Here is a 19,537-nt window from a genome sequence, read left to right as displayed (position 1 = left end):
TTCTCTCATGTCTGGCAGGACTTTGAAGTGCCAGTCACATCCAGGTTACACCCATGCAGTGAGCTGCCACCCTCCTCTGTGGATAAGTGTGAACTGTCATGCTGACGGGGAATAAAAAAATGAGGGGAGAGGTTCATGCTGTCTTTAAAGTCAGTGGTAGTGGCTATTAGCTAAAGGATAGCATTCTTAGCATCATAAGAGTATTATTGATAACTGCACCCAAAATAGGCAAAATTTTGCCACAGAATTTGATGGGAGCATGGACAACAAATCGTGGTCAGCATGAAACGGAAGTTGTGATAGTCTTTTCTTCCCTAATGTGAAGTATATCTAAATGTAATGGCTTCTCGAACAAGAAAAATGTAGGCCAGGACTTGATTGTAGCCGGAGTTTTGCAGGAGTGGAAACAAAGATTCATGCGCTACAGAACAGCCACCAAACTATCATTAGAGGATGCTGACGTGCAGGTCAGTGCTCTCATTTACTCCATGGGGAAGGATGCAGAGAATATATTCAAATCATTCAACAATGAGGATGACAGAAATAACTATGAAGTGGTGATTCAGAAGTTTGATGAGCACTTCATTCCCCAAAGAAACGTGATATACAAACGTGCACGCTTTTAGCAGCAGTGTTAGCGAGATGGAGACAGTGGAGGCATTCGTAAGGGGACTTTACAAGCTCTCGAAAGATCGTGATTTCGGCAAACTAAAAGATGAATAAAAAGATGAATCCGAGACAGGATTGTGATCGGATTGAGAGACAAATCTCTGTTAGAAAAGCTGCAGTTTCAAAGAACACTGACGCTCACTAGAGCAATTGAAATGGCATGTAGCCACAAGCTCATTAAAAACCAACATGCTAAGCAAAGCGAAAGTAAATTAGAGGAGGTTAAATTCTCTTAACAATCATGGCAGGGGAAAGAAAACTAGCTCTGATAGCCTAGTCGAAAAAAAAAAAAGGACAAGGCTATAGAAATGAATGGAGTGAGAGGAACAAATGCTCAAGATGTAACAAAACACATAACCAGAGAGAATATTGTCCTGCCAAAAATATTGTCTAAAGTGCAAAAAGATGTGGTCTGAAATATATAGACAGTGCAAGAAGTGACATCTTATGAAGATGCGGGGTCAGCAATGTTCTTAGGCTCTGTTCAAAGTGAAGATGCATCCATTCCACCATGGACTGTCGAAATTCTCATGGATGGACAAATAATCAATTTCAAAATTGACTTTGAGAAAAGCCATGAAAGTCTAAAGAATAAAATACTACTGACCAAAACAAAGGTCATACTGAATAGTCCTGGTGCCAAGCTGTGTATCGGCCAAATGAGAACAAAAGTGTGAGTGTAAGTGTGAAAAAAAATTATGTATGCATGTATGCAATTATGTGATGAGAGAAACCCAAATCTGCTAGGACGCAGTACTGCAATTCAAATGGGGATAATAAAAAGAATAGATGAAATAAGAGAGAGTGTGTTTGGCTCTTTGGGACTGACGGCATGCGAACAAGTTAAATTAATGCTTAAAAGTATAGCGGAGCCGTACAGTGTCCATTTAACTCGTAGAATATCAATCCCTATGATTACGAAGGTCAGGTAAGAACTGGATATAATGGAGCGGCTGGGCGTGATTGAGATTTCCGAGCCCGCTCCATGGTGTGCCCAAATGGTGCCAGTCACCAAAAGAAACAGAGTTATTAGGATATGTGTCGACCGGCTGAATGAAGCTGTCATTCACGAAAAGTATGTTCTGCCAACCTTGGTTGACATCACTTCTAAATTGGCAGGGGCGACAATCGGCCAGTGATTTCTGGCAAATCCCAATAGACGATGCAAGCAAGAGGTTGACTACATTCATAACCCCCTTCAAGAGGTACTGTTTTTGTCGCTTGCCCTTTGGCATAACTAGAGCTCCAGAGATATTTCAGAAACGCATGACTGAGCTACTTCAGAATGTCGAGGGAGTATGCTGCTACATGGACGACATCTTGGTATATGATCGTACACGTGAAGAACATGACCATAGACTTGATGAAGTACTGAAGGCTATCCATGCCTCGGGGCTGAAGCTGAAGAAGGAAAAATGCATCTTTGGCCAAAAGGAACTGGGTTTTGTTGGACACAATCTCAGTCAAGAGGGCAACAGGCCCAACCCGGAAAAGGTCTGTGTTATTTGGGACCTCAGCAAACCCCAAAATCTGACTGAGTTAAAGCGGATGCTGGGTATGATTAATTTCTTTTACTGTTATCTGTCTCACAGCGCTACTGTGTTACAGCCACTGAATAAGTTACTTAGAGCCAATGCAGTGTGGAGATGGAACAGGAGTTGAGAGGAGGCATTCACGAATGTGAAATAAATGTTGGTTGCGGCCCCAGTGCTGGCATATTATGACGTGATCAAGCCTACAGACCTGGAGTTAAGGAGCACTTGCCGGCTTCACCTCAGAAGCTACAGCAGTTAGCTGACGAGGAGCTGCAAAGTATGCTTAAATATGTCCGGCAAGGGTGGCCTAAACATGTAATAGTGGTGCCTGTCAATTTGCAAGTCTACTTTAGCCAACAGGGTTTTTTTAGTGAGCCGACAGGGCTTCTCCTGCATGGGTCAAGAATCAAAGTGAGGGATGAAGTACTTGCTCGCATTCACGAAGGCCACCAAGGACTTAGTAAGTGTCACAAGCGAGCTCGCCTGTCAGTATGGTGGCCGGGCATCAGCGCTGATCTAAAATGCAAAGTGAGTCAGTGCCAGTTGTGTCAGATTGATAGGCCAATTCAATGCAAGGAGCCATTGCTGGTGACAAAGTTCATGTGACCTCCAGTTCAAAATTTCCACAATCGAACAGAGAAGCTGGAAAGGCTGTTCAGACAGCAAAGAAGATGCTGAAGCAGGACGACCCTTTTTTGCTTCTTGTCATGTATATGCAACTCCAATAGCAGCTACGGGATGCAGTCCATTGCATCTTCTCATGAGTAGGCCCCTCAGGACTAAAGTTACAGTGACGGCAAGTAGCTTGGTCCGTGAATGGCCTGACTTGAAAAGAGTGGAAGCTAAAACATGAAGATCTACCCGACTCCACAACAGATGCTTAGGAAGGTAACCTGCCCATGATTCCAAGTGAGCAATTACCTGGGGCGTATCAGGGAACATACGTTCCTTCCTTAGAACCCACTGCTGCTGTGCCTCATACTCCACAACACATAGTATCGCCTAAGATGCCATGCTGTGGGCGTGTGAAAAGAAAGCCTTTGCGCTACCATGAATACAGATTCAAAGTACAGAAATATTCTGAATTTTCTTGTTGTTGTTTAACTAGTGCATCAGAGACTTTGTGAAAAGATTTGTATTTCATAATGTTTTATGTTTATGTTTGCAGCAGTGTAATTGAATCTTGTTATAATTTTGTTTGTTAAAAAGGTGACATACCAGAGTCAGAAAAGACATGCAAGTGGTTTATGACAGTGATGTTGTACAATGAGGATGTTGTCATGTCGCTGGAAATAAGAGTCATAGTGCCAATGTATAGTGAGCCAGGGTCCTTACTGTCCTTACCAATGCCCGAATTTGTGTTCATGATATACTGGTTCATGACCTTGGAAGCTAGGGAGCTGATTGAGATGCACTGCAAGTGTTACGCATCAGTGATAAAATTGGGTCTGCTGGTGTTTAGGACACAAAAATGTATATCCATCTGCAGACGATATAGAAGATCTTGATGTGGGTTACTGGGTTCATTAGAAGAGAGAGCTGTGTAGCGTCTCGCCGAGCACGAGGGAGGAACCGCAGTGGATTCAGCCAGATTCTGGGAATAACAAGAGGATAAGAGCGGAAGGAGAAGAATAGACAAAGTGGTCAAAAAAGTGGGAGAAGGAAATGGAAAACTGAGATGGTCAGTGTCGTGATATTATGAAAGGAGAATGGGCAGAGTGGTACAGGAAAAGAAAGAGAAACAGAGATGACAGAGTGAAGAAGGAGATAGAGAAAGTAATGGATATGTAAAAAATGAAGTTGTTTATGTGAAAATAAGCAACATCTGGAGATCATGGGAGTTCAGACCTATGTAGCTGTTCAGTTTTGATTGAAAGGGAGAGAGTAAAAAAAATCTCTCTGCATCTTTTTTTCTGTTTAATTACAGCATGTCTGCCAGTGTGCGAGGTCGCGCCAGCTATTTTGTTGAGACTGGAATTGGAGCTTATGTTTATAACTTTCTCTCTCCCTCTTTGACATCCCCCTCTCACTCTCATCTTCTCTCTGATGCAGCTGTGGACTTAGTAGATGGATGATTTGTACGTATAGCATTCACGTTAAATGTTCATTACAAGTGAAATTTGAAAACAAAGCTTCATATGATTTTGTCTACATATTTTCTTCAATTGTAGCTCAGTATTACAATATATTGTAGTGCTTTCCCCGTTTACAAATTGCATTCTCAGCTATTCCAATTTAGTGGACTGCGAATGCAGTACAAGTTGCTCACTAGCAAACTTGTTTATTATTATAGTGATGTGTGTATATATATATATATATATATATATATATATATATATATATATAATTTCAAAAGTGACAAGAAAAACTTAAAAAATAAGAAAAATAAATGCTGTTGTTTTGAACTTTCTATTCATCAAAGAGTCCTGAAAAAAAAAAAAAATCATGGTTTCTACAAAAATCAAGCACAACAAGCATAAGATACTTCTTTCCGACCTTAAACTTTTGAATGTTAGCGAATACTGTTATATTTTATAATTTTATTTCATTTTTTATGTGGTTCTTTTGAATACCATGCTCTTTCAGACCATTCAGGCAAGGCTATTTGATTTTGAAAATATGTAGTTTTCACATTCCAAGTTAATATATTGTCGGGCTTCAATAGATGCGTTAGAAGAAGTGAGCAGAGCCGCATCACGTGTCCAACCACTATGCTCCAAAAACCATAATTACAATTCATATTACCAGGATTTACTCTGAATCTCTGCCCAGTGTCATAAAATTCAATATAAACAGCTCATTATACTCCTGCTCCCCATGCGCAGAATAATCTTAGGGCAAATAAACATTGGTGAATTTTTTTTTTTCAAAGCAAAATATGTGGCTTCATTGCCACAGGAGCAGCAATGAGTGCTGACTGGCTCTTTTGAGGGCATTCTGAATCCAGAAGCGAGCGGGTTCAGTTCCAGTCTCAGACAGGTTCCTCTTCATGACGGCACATGTAAACAGATGCCCTGCTGATCTAACCTGTCTACCAGAAGAGACACTGTGGGTGGAAATCATCTGGGATCACTATACCTAAATGGTCTGGCTTTGTTCTTAGTAAACTTTTTCTCTTACTGGCCTGCTGTAGTGATGTGTGGAGGCAATAAAAGATCCCGTTGTTCTTTTGTTGTGGTTTTTATTGAGATATTTGAATGCAGACCACACAGTTTGTTCAGTTAACTGCTCGTCTGCAAACCTCATTTCATATTAAAGTAAATATTAGAGTAGTTTCATACTAACATATTAAACTCATTTCTCACAGGGCCTTATAGAGTTCTTTTTAAATGTTATTAATATTTGCTGCATCACTTTAATTTGATGTTTAGGCAAAGGGCAATGGTTTGATTAGACCTGTGAGAGCTTTAAACGCATTCTGAATGAAAGTACATAGATTATGGATAAAAAATAAAAAAAAGGTAAGCAACTTATAAATTGTAAATATTCCATTATATTAGACATTTTCCTACTGATATATTTTTAAAGTGCCATTAAAAGCACGAAGTGGGCCTATACTACCATTCCAAATTTTGGGGTAAGTAATATTTTTAATGAATACTTTCAGCAATTCAGCAAGGACACATTAAATTGATCAAAAGTGACCATAAAGACATTTGTAATATTACAAAGGATTTCTATTTCAAATAAATGCTAATTTTTTTTCATTTTTATATTATTTTTCTTTTTGTTTTTATTTGGTGTGCTTACTGTGAGCTGTTACATAATTTTACAACCTCTTTGAGATGGCGCAAAAGAAGATATTTTTAAGATATTTTGTTTTGTCTATACAGGGTGAATAAACAATGACAGCTCTTTCATTTTTGGGGTGAGCTATCTCTTTAAGACCGAATAGTCAACTAATCATTTGATCAACTCACAAGTAGATTTTTTAAAAATATGTAGTTTTGTACATCCCTAATGAAAGTGACGTGAAAGTGCGCAACTCAATGAGACATTTGTCAAAATTGACACTGAAGAGTGCTTTGCTCTCAAACATCCATCTCCATCCCTTTTGGTGGTCCACATTTGAGCAGGAAGACAATTATAATCTGAACAGAGCTCAGCTGTCTCAGCTAAACATACAGAAAAAAGTAGTCTGGGCCACAGAGCACATCTGGGCACAAACCCAATGGTTTCCTTAAGATGATTTACATTATGCCGCACGTGTATTCACAGATTTATATCACCGTCTGCTGAACATTCAATAACAAGTGTAAGAGAATGCTGTATTTCACATGCATGCATCAAATGTACTGTGTACATTTTACACACGTGTGTTATGTGGCGCTGAAAGCGTCCAGTCAGCCCTTCAGGGAGGGTTCTCATCAGGGATAGTCTTACGCTGTCTGTCTCAGTTGCGGTTCTGGGAGCTTGGGCTTTACGTCAGAGTCCTAAGTGTCTTACGGATTGATATTTTTATAAATGCTGTCCTCATTTATGTATGAGAGCATTTCAATAGGTCTGGTGTTTTAGGGAGGACCCATGTGTTCATAGTTGGTGTTTGTGTGTGGGTTTAAATGTATTTACAGATTGTATGTCTCTGGGTGTGTGGTTAGGCATTTAGAAAGAGTGCATGTGTGGTTTGTGTGGGTGTGTGTATGTGGTTTTGCTCGAGTGTGTGTATGTATTTAGAGAGGGTCTGTGTGGTTGGTGCAATGTGTTTGTGTGTATGTGTTTGAACTGTTGCAGTGATCCACAGGTGTTGGGCCGGTCAGATTTCTTGTGCTGTTTGGTTTCAAGCTGAAATGCTGCCTGGCAATGAACCAGAGTCTGGATTCATGGAGCACCTCGGGTTTAGTGCGTTAGACCTGTCCAGACACCTGTCAGACGAAAAGCCCGGGAGCAATGGGAGAGAAAGAGAGAGACAATAAAAGATACCCATGTCCTCCCCATCGCTTTGGCTGCCAGATTGTGCACCTGTTGAGGAAGAGCTATGAGATGCCCACTGGCATAAGAACATGAGAGACAGTCATGGTGTAGTACAGTCCTCTTGGAGGAGATTAGAATAAGCCAGCTGGCCGCTCTCACAAACACACACACACAAAATTAAGTTTTCCTGTCTACATGTGCAGGAAACTCACAGCTCTTTCCACACCAGGTCTGGTAATGCAGCTTATTAGGAAGTTCATGAGTGCTGGCTTTAAAATTATAAATGCCCTTGGCTTTATTAGTAATAGTGCTTGCTTAGTCAACGCCCAAACAATCAGCCAAACACCCAACATCACCGCATTGAGCTGCATTCATTGGTAATTGCACACAAGTGTTCTTACTTAGGTGGGCAGAAAAGGTTCTCATGTAAAATTCTTATACATTAAATTTGCTCATTCCCTCATTCTAATGTTTATAAAGCTGGATTATTCTAAATGAAGTGCAGGTACATGCAGTTACAAATTAGCATAATACACGTCCATCCATATCCATAAGGATTTTTGTACAGCCTCTGCTGTACAGCATTTCATCACACTCTGCAAATGCATTCTTACATTTTCTAAAGGTGCACTCTTGCCTGAGAGCATACACAGAAATGTTTCAATACCGTTGAAAAGTTTGGGGTAATGTTTTTGAAAGAAGTCTCTGCTCACCAAGGCTGCATTTATTTGATAAAAAATATAGCAAAATCCATGGTGTTGTGTAATATTATTACATTTTCAAATAACTTTTTTGTATTGTAATATTTTTTAAAATGTAATTTTATGTATGTGTTTGTGTATTTAGTGGTAGCATTTAAGAGACATTTAAAGCTGCACTCCGTAACTTTTTTTTGGTTAAAAATGATCCAAAATCAATTTTTGAGCAAGTACGTAACCAGCCAATGTTCAAAACTATCTCCTTACCTTAGCCCGATTCACATCGGTAAGCTTGTAATAATGTTTTATAATTCAGGTGGTACTGGTGGGTTTCTGCGGAAAATTTGAGCATGCAGCCGTTCGTCTTTGCGTCATTACGTCACGTCTGTTTACATAAAGAATGAGTCCCAGCTAGTAGGCTATATGGCATGTGGAGGATGCTGCAGGCGGTGGATCATTTATAACCTTTTCTCACAGCAGCTGCAATATTAAACTTATCATTTTGATGGCGGATTGTAATCCAGAAAGGTCCAAATGACAATCATCAGTGACAACTGGAGATTCACCTGTAGTCAAAAGCAAAAGGCTTCGGACTGCGGAGTGGCTACAGAAATTGAAATCTTCAGGTAACGCTAATACACACTAAATGCACATAGCATTGCTGATGTTGTTAACGTTAACAATTTGAGAACAAAGTATAACTTTTATAATAATTTGCACGGTTTGACGTGAATTAAGCTAAGTGATCGTTGGCAACGCGATTTATTGTAATGCTTTTTTTCCAGTTGGTCAGAACAAAAGTGGCAGACATGTTACTTACTTGTACAGATGACATTTTCTGGTGAAAATTCTTATTTTGGTCATACTTCTAAGACATAGAATCTGTGATTCCGAAGTACAGTATCCACACCGGTGTGGTGACTGACAGCAAAACATTAGATTCATCCGCGCTGTATTTAAAGATGAGAATTCCGCAAATAACTTCAATTGCAGGTTTCAAACAGAGATGGCGACAAAGAGGCAAAACTTACGGACTGCAGCTTTAAGGTTCTTTTGGTGGTGTAATTAATTGTCTGCATAGTGTACATGTATGCGTACAGAAGATGGAAAGAAAAAGAGAGGCATGAGGAAAAGCTTATAACACATCTTCCTCCAGTTGGAGTTCTCACCACATATCAGGTTCCAGTGTTTAAGACATGTGATGGTCTGTGTTTATAAGCACTTACACAGCTCATTGCTTTTCACCTGTTCAAGAACATTTTACGCTCTTTCTTTTTATGTGTGTGGTCTGCTCTTTGTAGGGTGTTATGTTCTATGTTAGTGGGGTGTAACAGGTTTTACTGCTGAAAAGACCAGCTTGAATTTTCTTGCTGGTTCAGGGTGGGTTATGCTGGTTACTACTGGTCTAGCTGGTCAATAAGCATGTCCATGTTTTCCCAGCAACTATGCTGGGAACCATATGTCAATTTGGTTTGTGCTGTGCTGGTCTGAATGGAGGGCTCAAATTCAACTGCTAGAAGCTATTAAATGCTTTTCCCAGACAAATTCAATTAGGCCTTGCTCAAGGCTTGACTTGTGTGTCTAAATATGTTGGCATTCACCTTCCTATAGTTATATCTATAATACAAAATAGATGCTAAAACCTTTTTATGTGTGCGTGTATAGGTCTATATTTGTGCGTGTTTGTGTTATTCAACCCCAGAGTTGTAAACACTGAGATAATTGACTGGTCTTTAAGTTGTTTGTGTCTGTTGGTACACATGCATGGCACGGAAACAAACTATTAAATGTAGGAGACTGTGAGGAAGGATGACAAACTATGCACTACAGCACATTGCATGACATTAAGAGTAGTACAAACATACATTTCAAAATGAGACCTCTCTGACAACATCAAACGAGAGATGAAAGACAGATGGAGAGGCAGACTTGAATGGTGTGAAAGACAAGATGAGAGAACACTGGGGGGAAAATGACCTCTGTTTACACTTTCCCTCTAAATATTCTCATTTTGTTTGCTCGTTTTTGTGTGTCTGCTCCTTACATTTGATCAGAGTTCAGACGCTGTTTATAAACTTTGTCCACACATGTTGCTTTGTTGTGGATAAAAAGCTTGTTGTTATGTCTAAAGCCTGGCTCACACTGAAAGGCGGTGGTCACTGCCTGCACTCCCATTGGTTGTTGTCACACCATGTCACTGCTCATTTGCATAAAGCTGAGCTCTGCAGTATCTGTCAGTCTTTGAAAATTAGAGATATCCGGTCACTTTTTAACTGCAAGTCCATTTCAATCAATGAGAACAGCCCTTAAAGGCAGTAGCGGCTCCTGTCCATAAATTTAGGTAGGGCAGATTCTGGGTCTTAGCACTAGTTTATGATAAACATTTTGTAAGCTTTATATTTTAATCACTGAACACACGCAGAACACTTTTGGCAGAGGTTGGGGAGGGCTCTGAGACCCGCTGCTGCACTTAGTATCATAATACATACCTGCCGATATATCCTGCTCACTTTCCTATTTAAAATCTGAAAAATATTTGTTGCAGAAAGCTGAACACATTTACAATTTATTATTGATTCAGTTTAGAGGTCTATGCTTGAATGAATATTTTGGTGGGGCACTGCCCCACCTGCCCTTACAGACTAGCCGTGGCTGCTTAAAGAGAGTCAAAAATAAAAATTCTGTCATATCCTCATGTTATTCCAAACCTGTATGATGTTCTGTGGAACAAAAAAGAAGATATTTAGAAGAATGTTAACCAATCAGTTTCAAATGACTCCCATTGACTTTCATTGTATGGACAAAAAATACAGTAAGCCAGTGGGAACCGAAATGGTTTTTGGGTGGACTATCCCTAAAAGTACAGACACCATTCAGACAGATCTGAGGTCTGTGCTGTTATTCTGAGATGCTGACCCTGATTTAGTCCTGTGCGTCATCGTCTTAGGAGGCTTACCATCTGTGATTCTGAGTGACCGCATTCCTGTTTTCTTCATCTTAATAGATGCATGAAAGACTTTTCTATACGATTACATTTCACATCCGTTTCCTCACAGCTGTGTGCTGTTTTGTCTCTTTATTAGCAAGATGTTCAATACTTTCACACAGACGTAGCTGATAATTATCAGTATCCGCAATCCATTTACCGAGTTCTTTCAGGGAATTTAGCTGTATTTGGTTTTGACATTGTGTTGTGTACTCTGTCCCAAAAACTAGTGAGCGGACTACCTAGAAAGCATTTTAGGGGACCTTCCTATGTTTATATTTTATTCTTTTTCCGCATTATTTTAGTGAACAACAACAACATTGGCAGAAAGTGCAATACTTGGATGCATTGCAACAAACTGAATAAAATGCATTCTAGATGGTAATTGACCTAAAATATATTTTTATTTCAGTCAGTACTGAAATGTGTAAATGTATCATCAAATTAAAATTGAAAACTAATTTAGTCCCATGCCTAGAGCATCATGTCACGTATAGCATGCTAATGTCAAACTGTATTGAACTCAGTTGTGTATTGGACACTTTTAATTCTTCATGAGTGAGGCCAGTGAACTTTATTCTGATTCACAGACATGAAAGAAAACAAAAGGATTTTACAGAGAAACTATGGTTGTATCAGAAAGAAAAGAGAGCGAGTGCTATGCTGCGATGTGATGTGTTATGATTGATTTTTGTCCATGTGTTTGCAGTATGTGTTTGTACAAATGACTTTTAACTGTATGTGTGATAAACATAATGAAAAATCACTTCAATTCTTGTGACTGCAGATGTGTTTTGTATGTTGCAAGTGATTGGTTTCATTTACATGTAACCAGAAGCATGTCTGTTTGTTCAGGGTACTGTGATTTTTTTTATATGGCCTTGAGCAGGTAATTAATCAAAGTGAAAACCACATTAATTAAAATATGAATACATGAATATAAGAATATTTCAATATGGATGTAAATCATTGTAACAGAAAGACAGAGAGTCACGGAAAGAAAAAGTTACGATAAAAAACACAAACTGTAACGCAAAATGTTGACATTTTTGTTTTTAACGTTTGTATCTTGCAGAGTGCAAAACCCAGTTTCAATGACGATGCACCAGAGCAAATCACAGAAGTTTATGGTCCAACAGAAAAACTACCACACTCACACTCAGGTGCATGGTGTCGGACCTAACCTGAACCGGGCCATCCCACTTTCAGTGGGACACAACCCAATTCACGGTAAGGATAATCCATCTAGTGCTGGATCTCTTTGTATGCGATGTTTGTTTTTTTTTAGTTTTTTTTTTTAGATCTTTTGCAGTACACTAAAAAGCACAGTAAAGTATTTCATAAGTCTTGTGGACTATATTCTAAGTCTTATGAAGCCATATGATTGATGTGTCTGAGGAACAGACTGAAATTTATGTCAATATTTATGGAAAATGTAATCAAACATGACACATGTGAAAACCAATGATGTTTGACGTTGTTGTCTAACCTGCACCATACACTGCAAGAAGTATTTTTCTGTGTGTTTTTGTCTATTTTTCAGTAGAGTTATATAAACATCCTTGAAAGAAGATACATTTACTTAAGAACCAAAATGATTTTTCTAAGGTTTTATGTCTTGCTTTCAGAGAAATCTAACAAAATTTTGTGATGTGCTTGCTTAAAAAAAGATATAATTGTCTTTGGGGTAAGTAAATAATATATTTCAAAAGGAAAATCAAGATTATTTTTCTTACCCCAACTGTAAAAATGTTTTATTCTTGTTTTAAGCAAAAACATCTGAACAATGTAAATCCTTGTGTCATTTTGCTTCTCAAGTGAATACATCTCGTTTTAAGGATTATTAGATATTATTGTGTTGGAAAACAAGACAAAAACGAAGAAAGAATATGATTTTTTGCAGTGTATTTACTCGATAGAAGAATTATTGGTTACACTTTATTTTAAGGTGTAATTGTTACAGTGTAATTATATATTTAAGTACTGAGTAATATTAATTAACAACATGTACTTACTATAAGGTTAGGGTAGGATTAGGATTTGGTTGAGGGTTGGTTGCATGTAATTATGCATAATTTGCTGTTATTACTATGGTAAGTACATGTAACATATGTAACAAGGACACTGTAAAATAAAGTGTTACTGAATTATTTATACTGATTATTACTATTATTAATGAATATATAACGAATTATTGCTTTTAACACTTTTATAAAAACAGTAAGCACTTCTTTTTTTTTTTTTGTTAAGAGGGAATCAAAGATGCTCACTTCACATTGTGCTTAAGAAAAACCCCTTACAATGGTAAAATCTTTATAACTTACAGTATTTTTATAACAGTGACTCTAAATACAGCTTTAACTTCCAAAGAAACTTAAAAATTATATATGACATTTAGAGTAGTTGTTGAGATTGTTCATGATTGAATGGTGAGGTTAGGTCACAAAATGCAATAGCATCATTTTGTTTAGATTGAGGTTTGAGTGGCATTCATACCTCTTTTTGACATCTACCATTCTGTTCAAAAGTTTGGGCTAAGTACGATTTTTTAAAATAAATTGATACTTTTATTTAGCAAGGATGCATTAAATTGACCAAAAGAGACAGTAAAGACATTTATTATGTAACAAAAGTAGCTTATGTCCTTTTTTATTTATCACAGAATCCTGAAAAAATATATCACAGTTTCCACAAAAGCATTAAGCAGCACAACTCTTATCAACATTGATAATAATAATAAATGTTCCTTGAGCGCCAAATCAGTGTATTTTAATGATTTCTGAAGGATTATGTGGAACTGAAGACTGCTGAAAATTCAGCTTTGCCATCACAGGTATAAATTACATTTTAAAATATATTCAAATACAAAACAGTTATTTTTTAATAAATCCAGCCTCGGAGAGCAAAAATGTCTTGCCAACCTCAGTTTTGAACGGTAGTGTATGTCTTGGCTGCCACTCTCTATAATTTTGACATGTTGATGCAATCCCAAAGCATCACCTTCTGTTGGAGAAATTTAAGATCTAGTGACATCAGCATCTCAAAATGTTATTTCATGTATCAGTTTTTATTTTTCAACAAGTCTCGCTGACTCTGCATGAAGCCCCGGGTGTTTGACGGAATGATAGATCACACACACTGTGGAACATTCCATGAGGAGAGTGACAGCATGTCTGACTCGCTTAGAAACGTTTAGTTCTCCGTCGGTAATGCTGTGAGATGACAGTACGATTTTGTTATACAGCTGTAGTAGAGTTGAAGGCGATGATGAAACAGATCTCCCACAGTCATCAATATTAAAGACGAATATTAAAACTGTGATTTCCAAGAATGGAAGAGTCATGGAAATTTATGAAATATTGAAAAGTCATGGAAATTTCTATAATAAGTCAAGCTTTTTTTCAAGCTAATCTAGTCTAGAATTGCTCTTTGCGGTTACTACGTCTATAAAATGATTTTAAAACATCTTTACACATCACAAACAACAGGGAAATTGAAATGTCAATGAAAAGCTAAGGAAATTCATTGATCAAAAGGTGTGGGAATCCACAGTACAAATTAGTGGTGAGATGGTTCACAACCACAGTCATGTGCGTTTTAGACCCCACTTTCTCACTTCCTTTCTCTCGCTCACTTCTGCTGTAGTCTCATTTATTGTAATTTTGTATTGCTGCAGGTCGGCCCTTAAGTTATGGCCTCATTGGTTTTTTTCAAGCGGATCCTCTGGTCGAAATCATATAAAGACTTAAGCATTGCCTTGTGCGCTGCACTGTCTAAAGTGAGTTATTAGCCTCATTTTCTCTGGGTAATTTTAGATAAAAGCCCAGCCATAAGGGAAGGCAAGAACCGGAGAAAAGAGAGAGACAGGGGGAAAATTAAATGACAGAGCTTTACGATAAACGGTCATTGAGGGAAGTGCTCTTAGGAGGCAGGTGAGACGATTAGATACAGTAGTCCTGCATGTGAATGAGGGGACAGTGGGGCGGCAGAACTAATTTGTAGCATGACATCTATTATCCCTCTTCCTGTCCTGCAGACTGGCAGCATTACACAACTCAGGCAAATACAGCCAGAGCTCTGCTGTAATACTAATGCTAGGAGGAGCCCGTGGGGTATTGGGTAACTGTTTTTGCACGGTGTTGTGGTCTGACATGCCATTTCTCACTGCTTTGAAACTCAGCCAAACCACACTCTGACTGGATGTCGAATCATACAGAAGTGACCGAGTTCACTCAGAGGAGACAGACCTTTACATATTACATTACATTAGTCTGAAGGTCATAAGAGACAAGCATCTGACTGATTTCCTGTTGACCTCAGGTTACTTTTGTAGTTTTGATTGAATTTATAGGTTGATGGACTGAAGGAGAGAGGGGGGATGAATTAGATCTACAATCTGAACAGAGATCTTGATATTTGCAATACATGCTATTTTTATATCATTACATTCAATTCAAGCTAAATCTGACAAAAACGTACATTCGGGTACATCTTCAAAGGTAAAAGTAATGAATAGATAAGTTGATGCAAACTAGCACAATCTGTTAGGAGTAGACATACAAGTAGGGTATGGTAAAAAATATTGATCTTCTAATTAATCACAGTCTTAATTTGATTGATTTCAATTCTTACAAAAAGTCATATTTTGCAGACCAGTCAAAAAACAAGCAATTAGAGTTATCTGATTCCTGAGCAAATTACTCTTTTGATCAATTCCTTTTAATGAATCATCCAAAAAGACTAAAGTGTTAACATTTGAATTAGTTTGTCAGATACTAATGATGAAACAGGTGATATATTAATTTATTAAAAAAAAGAAAAGAAAAAAAAGCAAGATCTGTTATCTTCTGCATGAAAGGAAAGAAATATTCCTCGAAGCCAAATCAGCTCATGTTCAGGTAGAGGGCTGAAATCCTAGCATCAAACCTGGGATTTTATAAGTAGTTTTATATAAAAGCAAAACAAGTCTATGCTATTTCCTATGGTAATTTAGATTTGACAAGTAAACATGTGTGTGTGGTTAAAGGTAGATGTATCAGACTAACTAGTTTCTCAGTGTCTTAGGCGTCTGGCACCTGGTGAGGTCTGTCCCACACGAGAGACGGCCTGTCAGCAGCCCTCTGTGTGTGTGTGTGTGTGTGTGTGTGTGTGTGTGTGTGTGTGTGTGTGTGTGTGTGTGGTGCTCTGGTAAAGCCATTCGTCTCCTGTTGTCTACTTCTCACTGTTGCTGTATACTCTCAGTGTGCTTTCCTCAATTTACCTTACTCTCTCACTTCATAACAGCTTTAGGTGTGTGTGTTAGTGTCATTTGACGGATATCTGTGGAGACATTGTTTGATCTTTGAGGAAAGGTTACATGTTAGCTTCTAGTGGATTTGCTTTACATAACAGATGGAGGGGGAGGGAGACTTACATCTACAGTACGTGAATCTGGAGTGACTCCGAAAGACAATCACACTAATCCAAATTACATTCAAATTTCAATCAAAGCTGTCATATGACTTCAGAAGACATAGTGGACAAACTGTATGGACTACTTTTATAAGACGTTTCTGATATGAAACTTTTTTTTATTATGTTTTTATATTTTATTTTCATTGATTTGGAACGACATGACAGCCAATCATATAAAGTATTTTTTGTAGTTCAAATTATTATTTTTCAGTGAAATAATTCTTTAACAAGATGCCATTTTGGATGGATAGATGGAGGATGAATGATAGTGGAAGGGATAGAGAGGAAGAAACAATAGAAATGGGAAGCAGACAGAAAATCAGGCTGGTAAATCAAGCAAAAAACAGGCCATAAATGTCTGCAGATAGATACCTGACTGGAAAATTTTCAGTGAGACAGTGATGCCAGCAGTTTATCAGACTGTAGTTTAAAGTACATACTTACTTTTTTTCACATGTACTTTTGCAGGTGGAAGTGACATAGTTTACATTAAAAGGATTCAGGACAGACTATTTAGGAAAATTTGTTTTCCCTGCATTTTTCAGATAGAGATATGAAAGTCTGTTTATGCTGTTAAGAGATGGAGAGGTGAATTTAAAAATATATTAAAAAGTGTGTGTGTATATATATATATATATATATATATTTTTTTTTTATATTTATATATATTTATATGACAATAATATATTTCATAATATTAATATTTTCAATCAGTAGTGGTAACCTTAGTTAGAAAGGAAAGGATCAGAAGTTAGTTGGGAAAAGCCGACATTCCTCCTTTCGTCTCTGTATAAGGCTTGGAGTTGTGGCCACTTTGTCCAAATCCTTCAAGAAGAACTGGGTCTGATCCCAGAGTTGTTTGCTGGCCTCTCTCGCTCTCTCTCTCTCTCTCTCTCTCTCGCTCTTTTGCTCCTGTTTTTTTTTCACCAGTCACCTCCTCATGTTCCAGAGACTGAGATATTGGACCAAGGACAGAGAAAAGGAGGGAATGGACGAAAAAGGAATCAGACAGTCACAGGGGAACACGTACAGGAGACTAAGAAAAGACAAGACAACAGAAAGACTTTCTCCAGCCTCTCTCCCTCTCGCTCCCTCTCTCGTTTCACTTTCTTAAAGCTGAACTCCTGAGCCGATCTGCCAGACACTGCCTACAAAAGTGAAAGAGAGTCGTTCTGAGTTGTTTATGAAAACCATGCCGTCCAGACTGATGGAGTTTTTTCTCTTTTCTCTGTTGATGTCTCTGCTCTGCTGGGCTGCAGTAGGGAACCACACCGGCCGGATCAAGGTGGTCTTCACCCCAACTATCTGCAAGATGACCTGCACCAATGGCCGCTGTCAGAACAGCTGTCAGAAGGGCAACACCACCACTATCATCAGTGAGAACGGGCACGCTACGGACACACTCACCGCCCCCAACTTCAGAGTCGGTGAGTGGCATCGCCGCCTTTTCTCAGTGTATTGTGGGAAAAGTGTGAAGTTTTCATTCATCCAGGTGTTTGTAGAGCATCTAATTCCTTCGTTGGCAACTGGACTTTGTTGAATGTATGTGTGTAAGCTTGCGTTTGCTGTATACTGAACAGAGAACAGCTGGCCGCGGGCCTGTTACATCATGTCCAGCCTCAGACAAGTCTATAATTATGGCTGATGTTTGGATGTGTTTCTAGTCGCTGTTCGGTGGGGAGTTTTTACTTGCCTGGCAGATATTGTGGAAAAGTTTAAGATGCTTTAGATTGTGTCTGAAAAACCTACATTATTTGACTTTAGTTCTTCTCGCTTCATTTACAGCAGTAATATTTCACAATAAGGGCTCAGAATGGCTCAAGAGCATGTGGTTATGACACAGCAGAATGTCTTCTGCCCTCCGGTTCAGCCAGTTTACTTTCCTTTACTGAATGGAGACAGAGCAGTCTGGGTTCTTCGCACATTTCTCAGTTGTGTAGTCCAGTCATTCCCAAACAGGGTTACTTGGAAAGAATTTGATTTTGCCTTGCTAGAGTCTGTGTTACTTTCTCTGTTAACTTCTCATTAATTTTTGTTTAGGACAATTTTTGTTCTCATTAAAGTTTCATACTATTATATTTACAAATGACTTTTGTTAAACATTCCATCTAGATTTCATTTATAGGAATATTTCGCATTAAGTTTTTCTCTGAGAAAGTGTCTCTGTGATTACCCCAGAGCTGTCAAAACTTATGGAAGACAAACAAACTCAGGTGTCTTATTATAGACAGTTACTTTGTGATTCTTTTTTTTTTTTTTTTTTTTGCATACTCAGTTGATGTAAAGATGACATTTTAAAGTGAATCATCCAAATAATAGCCAGTTAGCTCATATTACTATTTAGAATTATCATCACTATGTTTCTTATATAGTTTATTTATAACTGTATTAATACCTTAGTACTCTTTGAATGAAGGGATCCTAAAATATAAATAAAATATAAATTATAAATAAAATAATATTGTAGTTCTTTCTAAGTAAAGTCAAAAGATTTGCTAAGTACTAACATAGCTTGGTACATTGACTTCTTGGTCTTGTGCTCTTCATGTTTCCGTATCGGTGGATGATAGCAAGTAGTAACTTTGTGACTTGCATTAAGGTCAAGAATGAAGCAATAGACACAATTGATACAGATAGTGGTTACATAAGATTTACTTTTGAATCCAATTACTCTGTGGACACAAGGGTAGCATTCAGCTAAAGGTTGTTTTCACCAGTGGGTTTTGTAATCTGCGCCCAACAGGGTGAGCAGCTGAAATTGCATTCCATATAAGAGGGTCAGGAAAGCTCAGAGGAGTAAGTGTTCGGATGGCTAATCTCTGAATAAGCAGAGGCTGCTGTGCGTGGTGCTAAGATGTCATTCTCTCTGTCTGTCTCTCTCTCCGTCAAGCTGTTTGTCTGAATGAGGTGAACGTCTGGAGTGGGTGAGTGTGTGCGTCCTTATAAGGAACACAGAGCGTTCTGTCAGCTCTGATCCAGACACAGCTGGGAGGAGAGTTCGCAGGCCAAGCTCCAGCACCATGGATAATGGAGAAACACACGCACATACACTCATTAGGGTTGGATCAATACCAAGATTTGGGCTTCGGTACTCTGAACCAGCCTTTCGTATCTCAGTGTTGATGCTAAATCGATTGCTTATGCAACAAATAAACAACCTTTGGCGAGTGATAAAATGAAAGGAGCTGTCAATACATGCAGTAATTTGACGGATCTGCAAGTGTGCAATAATTAAATGTAACTTTACCCATACTTTACTATTCAAAAGTTTGGGGTCAGTAAAG

At 38.3% G+C, this 19,537-nt stretch overlaps 1 protein-coding gene across 7 annotated transcripts in view; it reads left to right on the top strand.

The window, feature by feature from the left end:
• The window catches only part of ltbp1 (latent transforming growth factor beta binding protein 1), a 94,970-nt gene that overhangs the window by 18,941 nt on the left and 56,492 nt on the right, over positions 1–19,537 (top strand). For 6 of the 7 annotated variants that reach the window (XM_051867255.1, XM_051867252.1, XM_051867253.1 and 3 more), the window contains exons 4-5: positions 11,875–12,029; positions 17,513–17,680. In XM_051867255.1, the coding sequence (XP_051723215.1) occupies positions 11,875–12,029; positions 17,513–17,680 (323 nt within the window). The remainder of the gene's footprint in view (positions 1–11,874; positions 12,030–17,512; positions 17,681–19,537) is intronic. The other variant, XM_051867250.1, reaches the window with a different exon arrangement.

The sequence above is a fragment of the Ctenopharyngodon idella genome, chromosome 17 (genome assembly GCF_019924925.1).
Source record: "Ctenopharyngodon idella isolate HZGC_01 chromosome 17, HZGC01, whole genome shotgun sequence".
Taxonomy (NCBI): Eukaryota; Metazoa; Chordata; class Actinopteri; order Cypriniformes; family Xenocyprididae; genus Ctenopharyngodon; species Ctenopharyngodon idella.
This window is presented reverse-complemented; position numbering and strand designations above follow the sequence as displayed.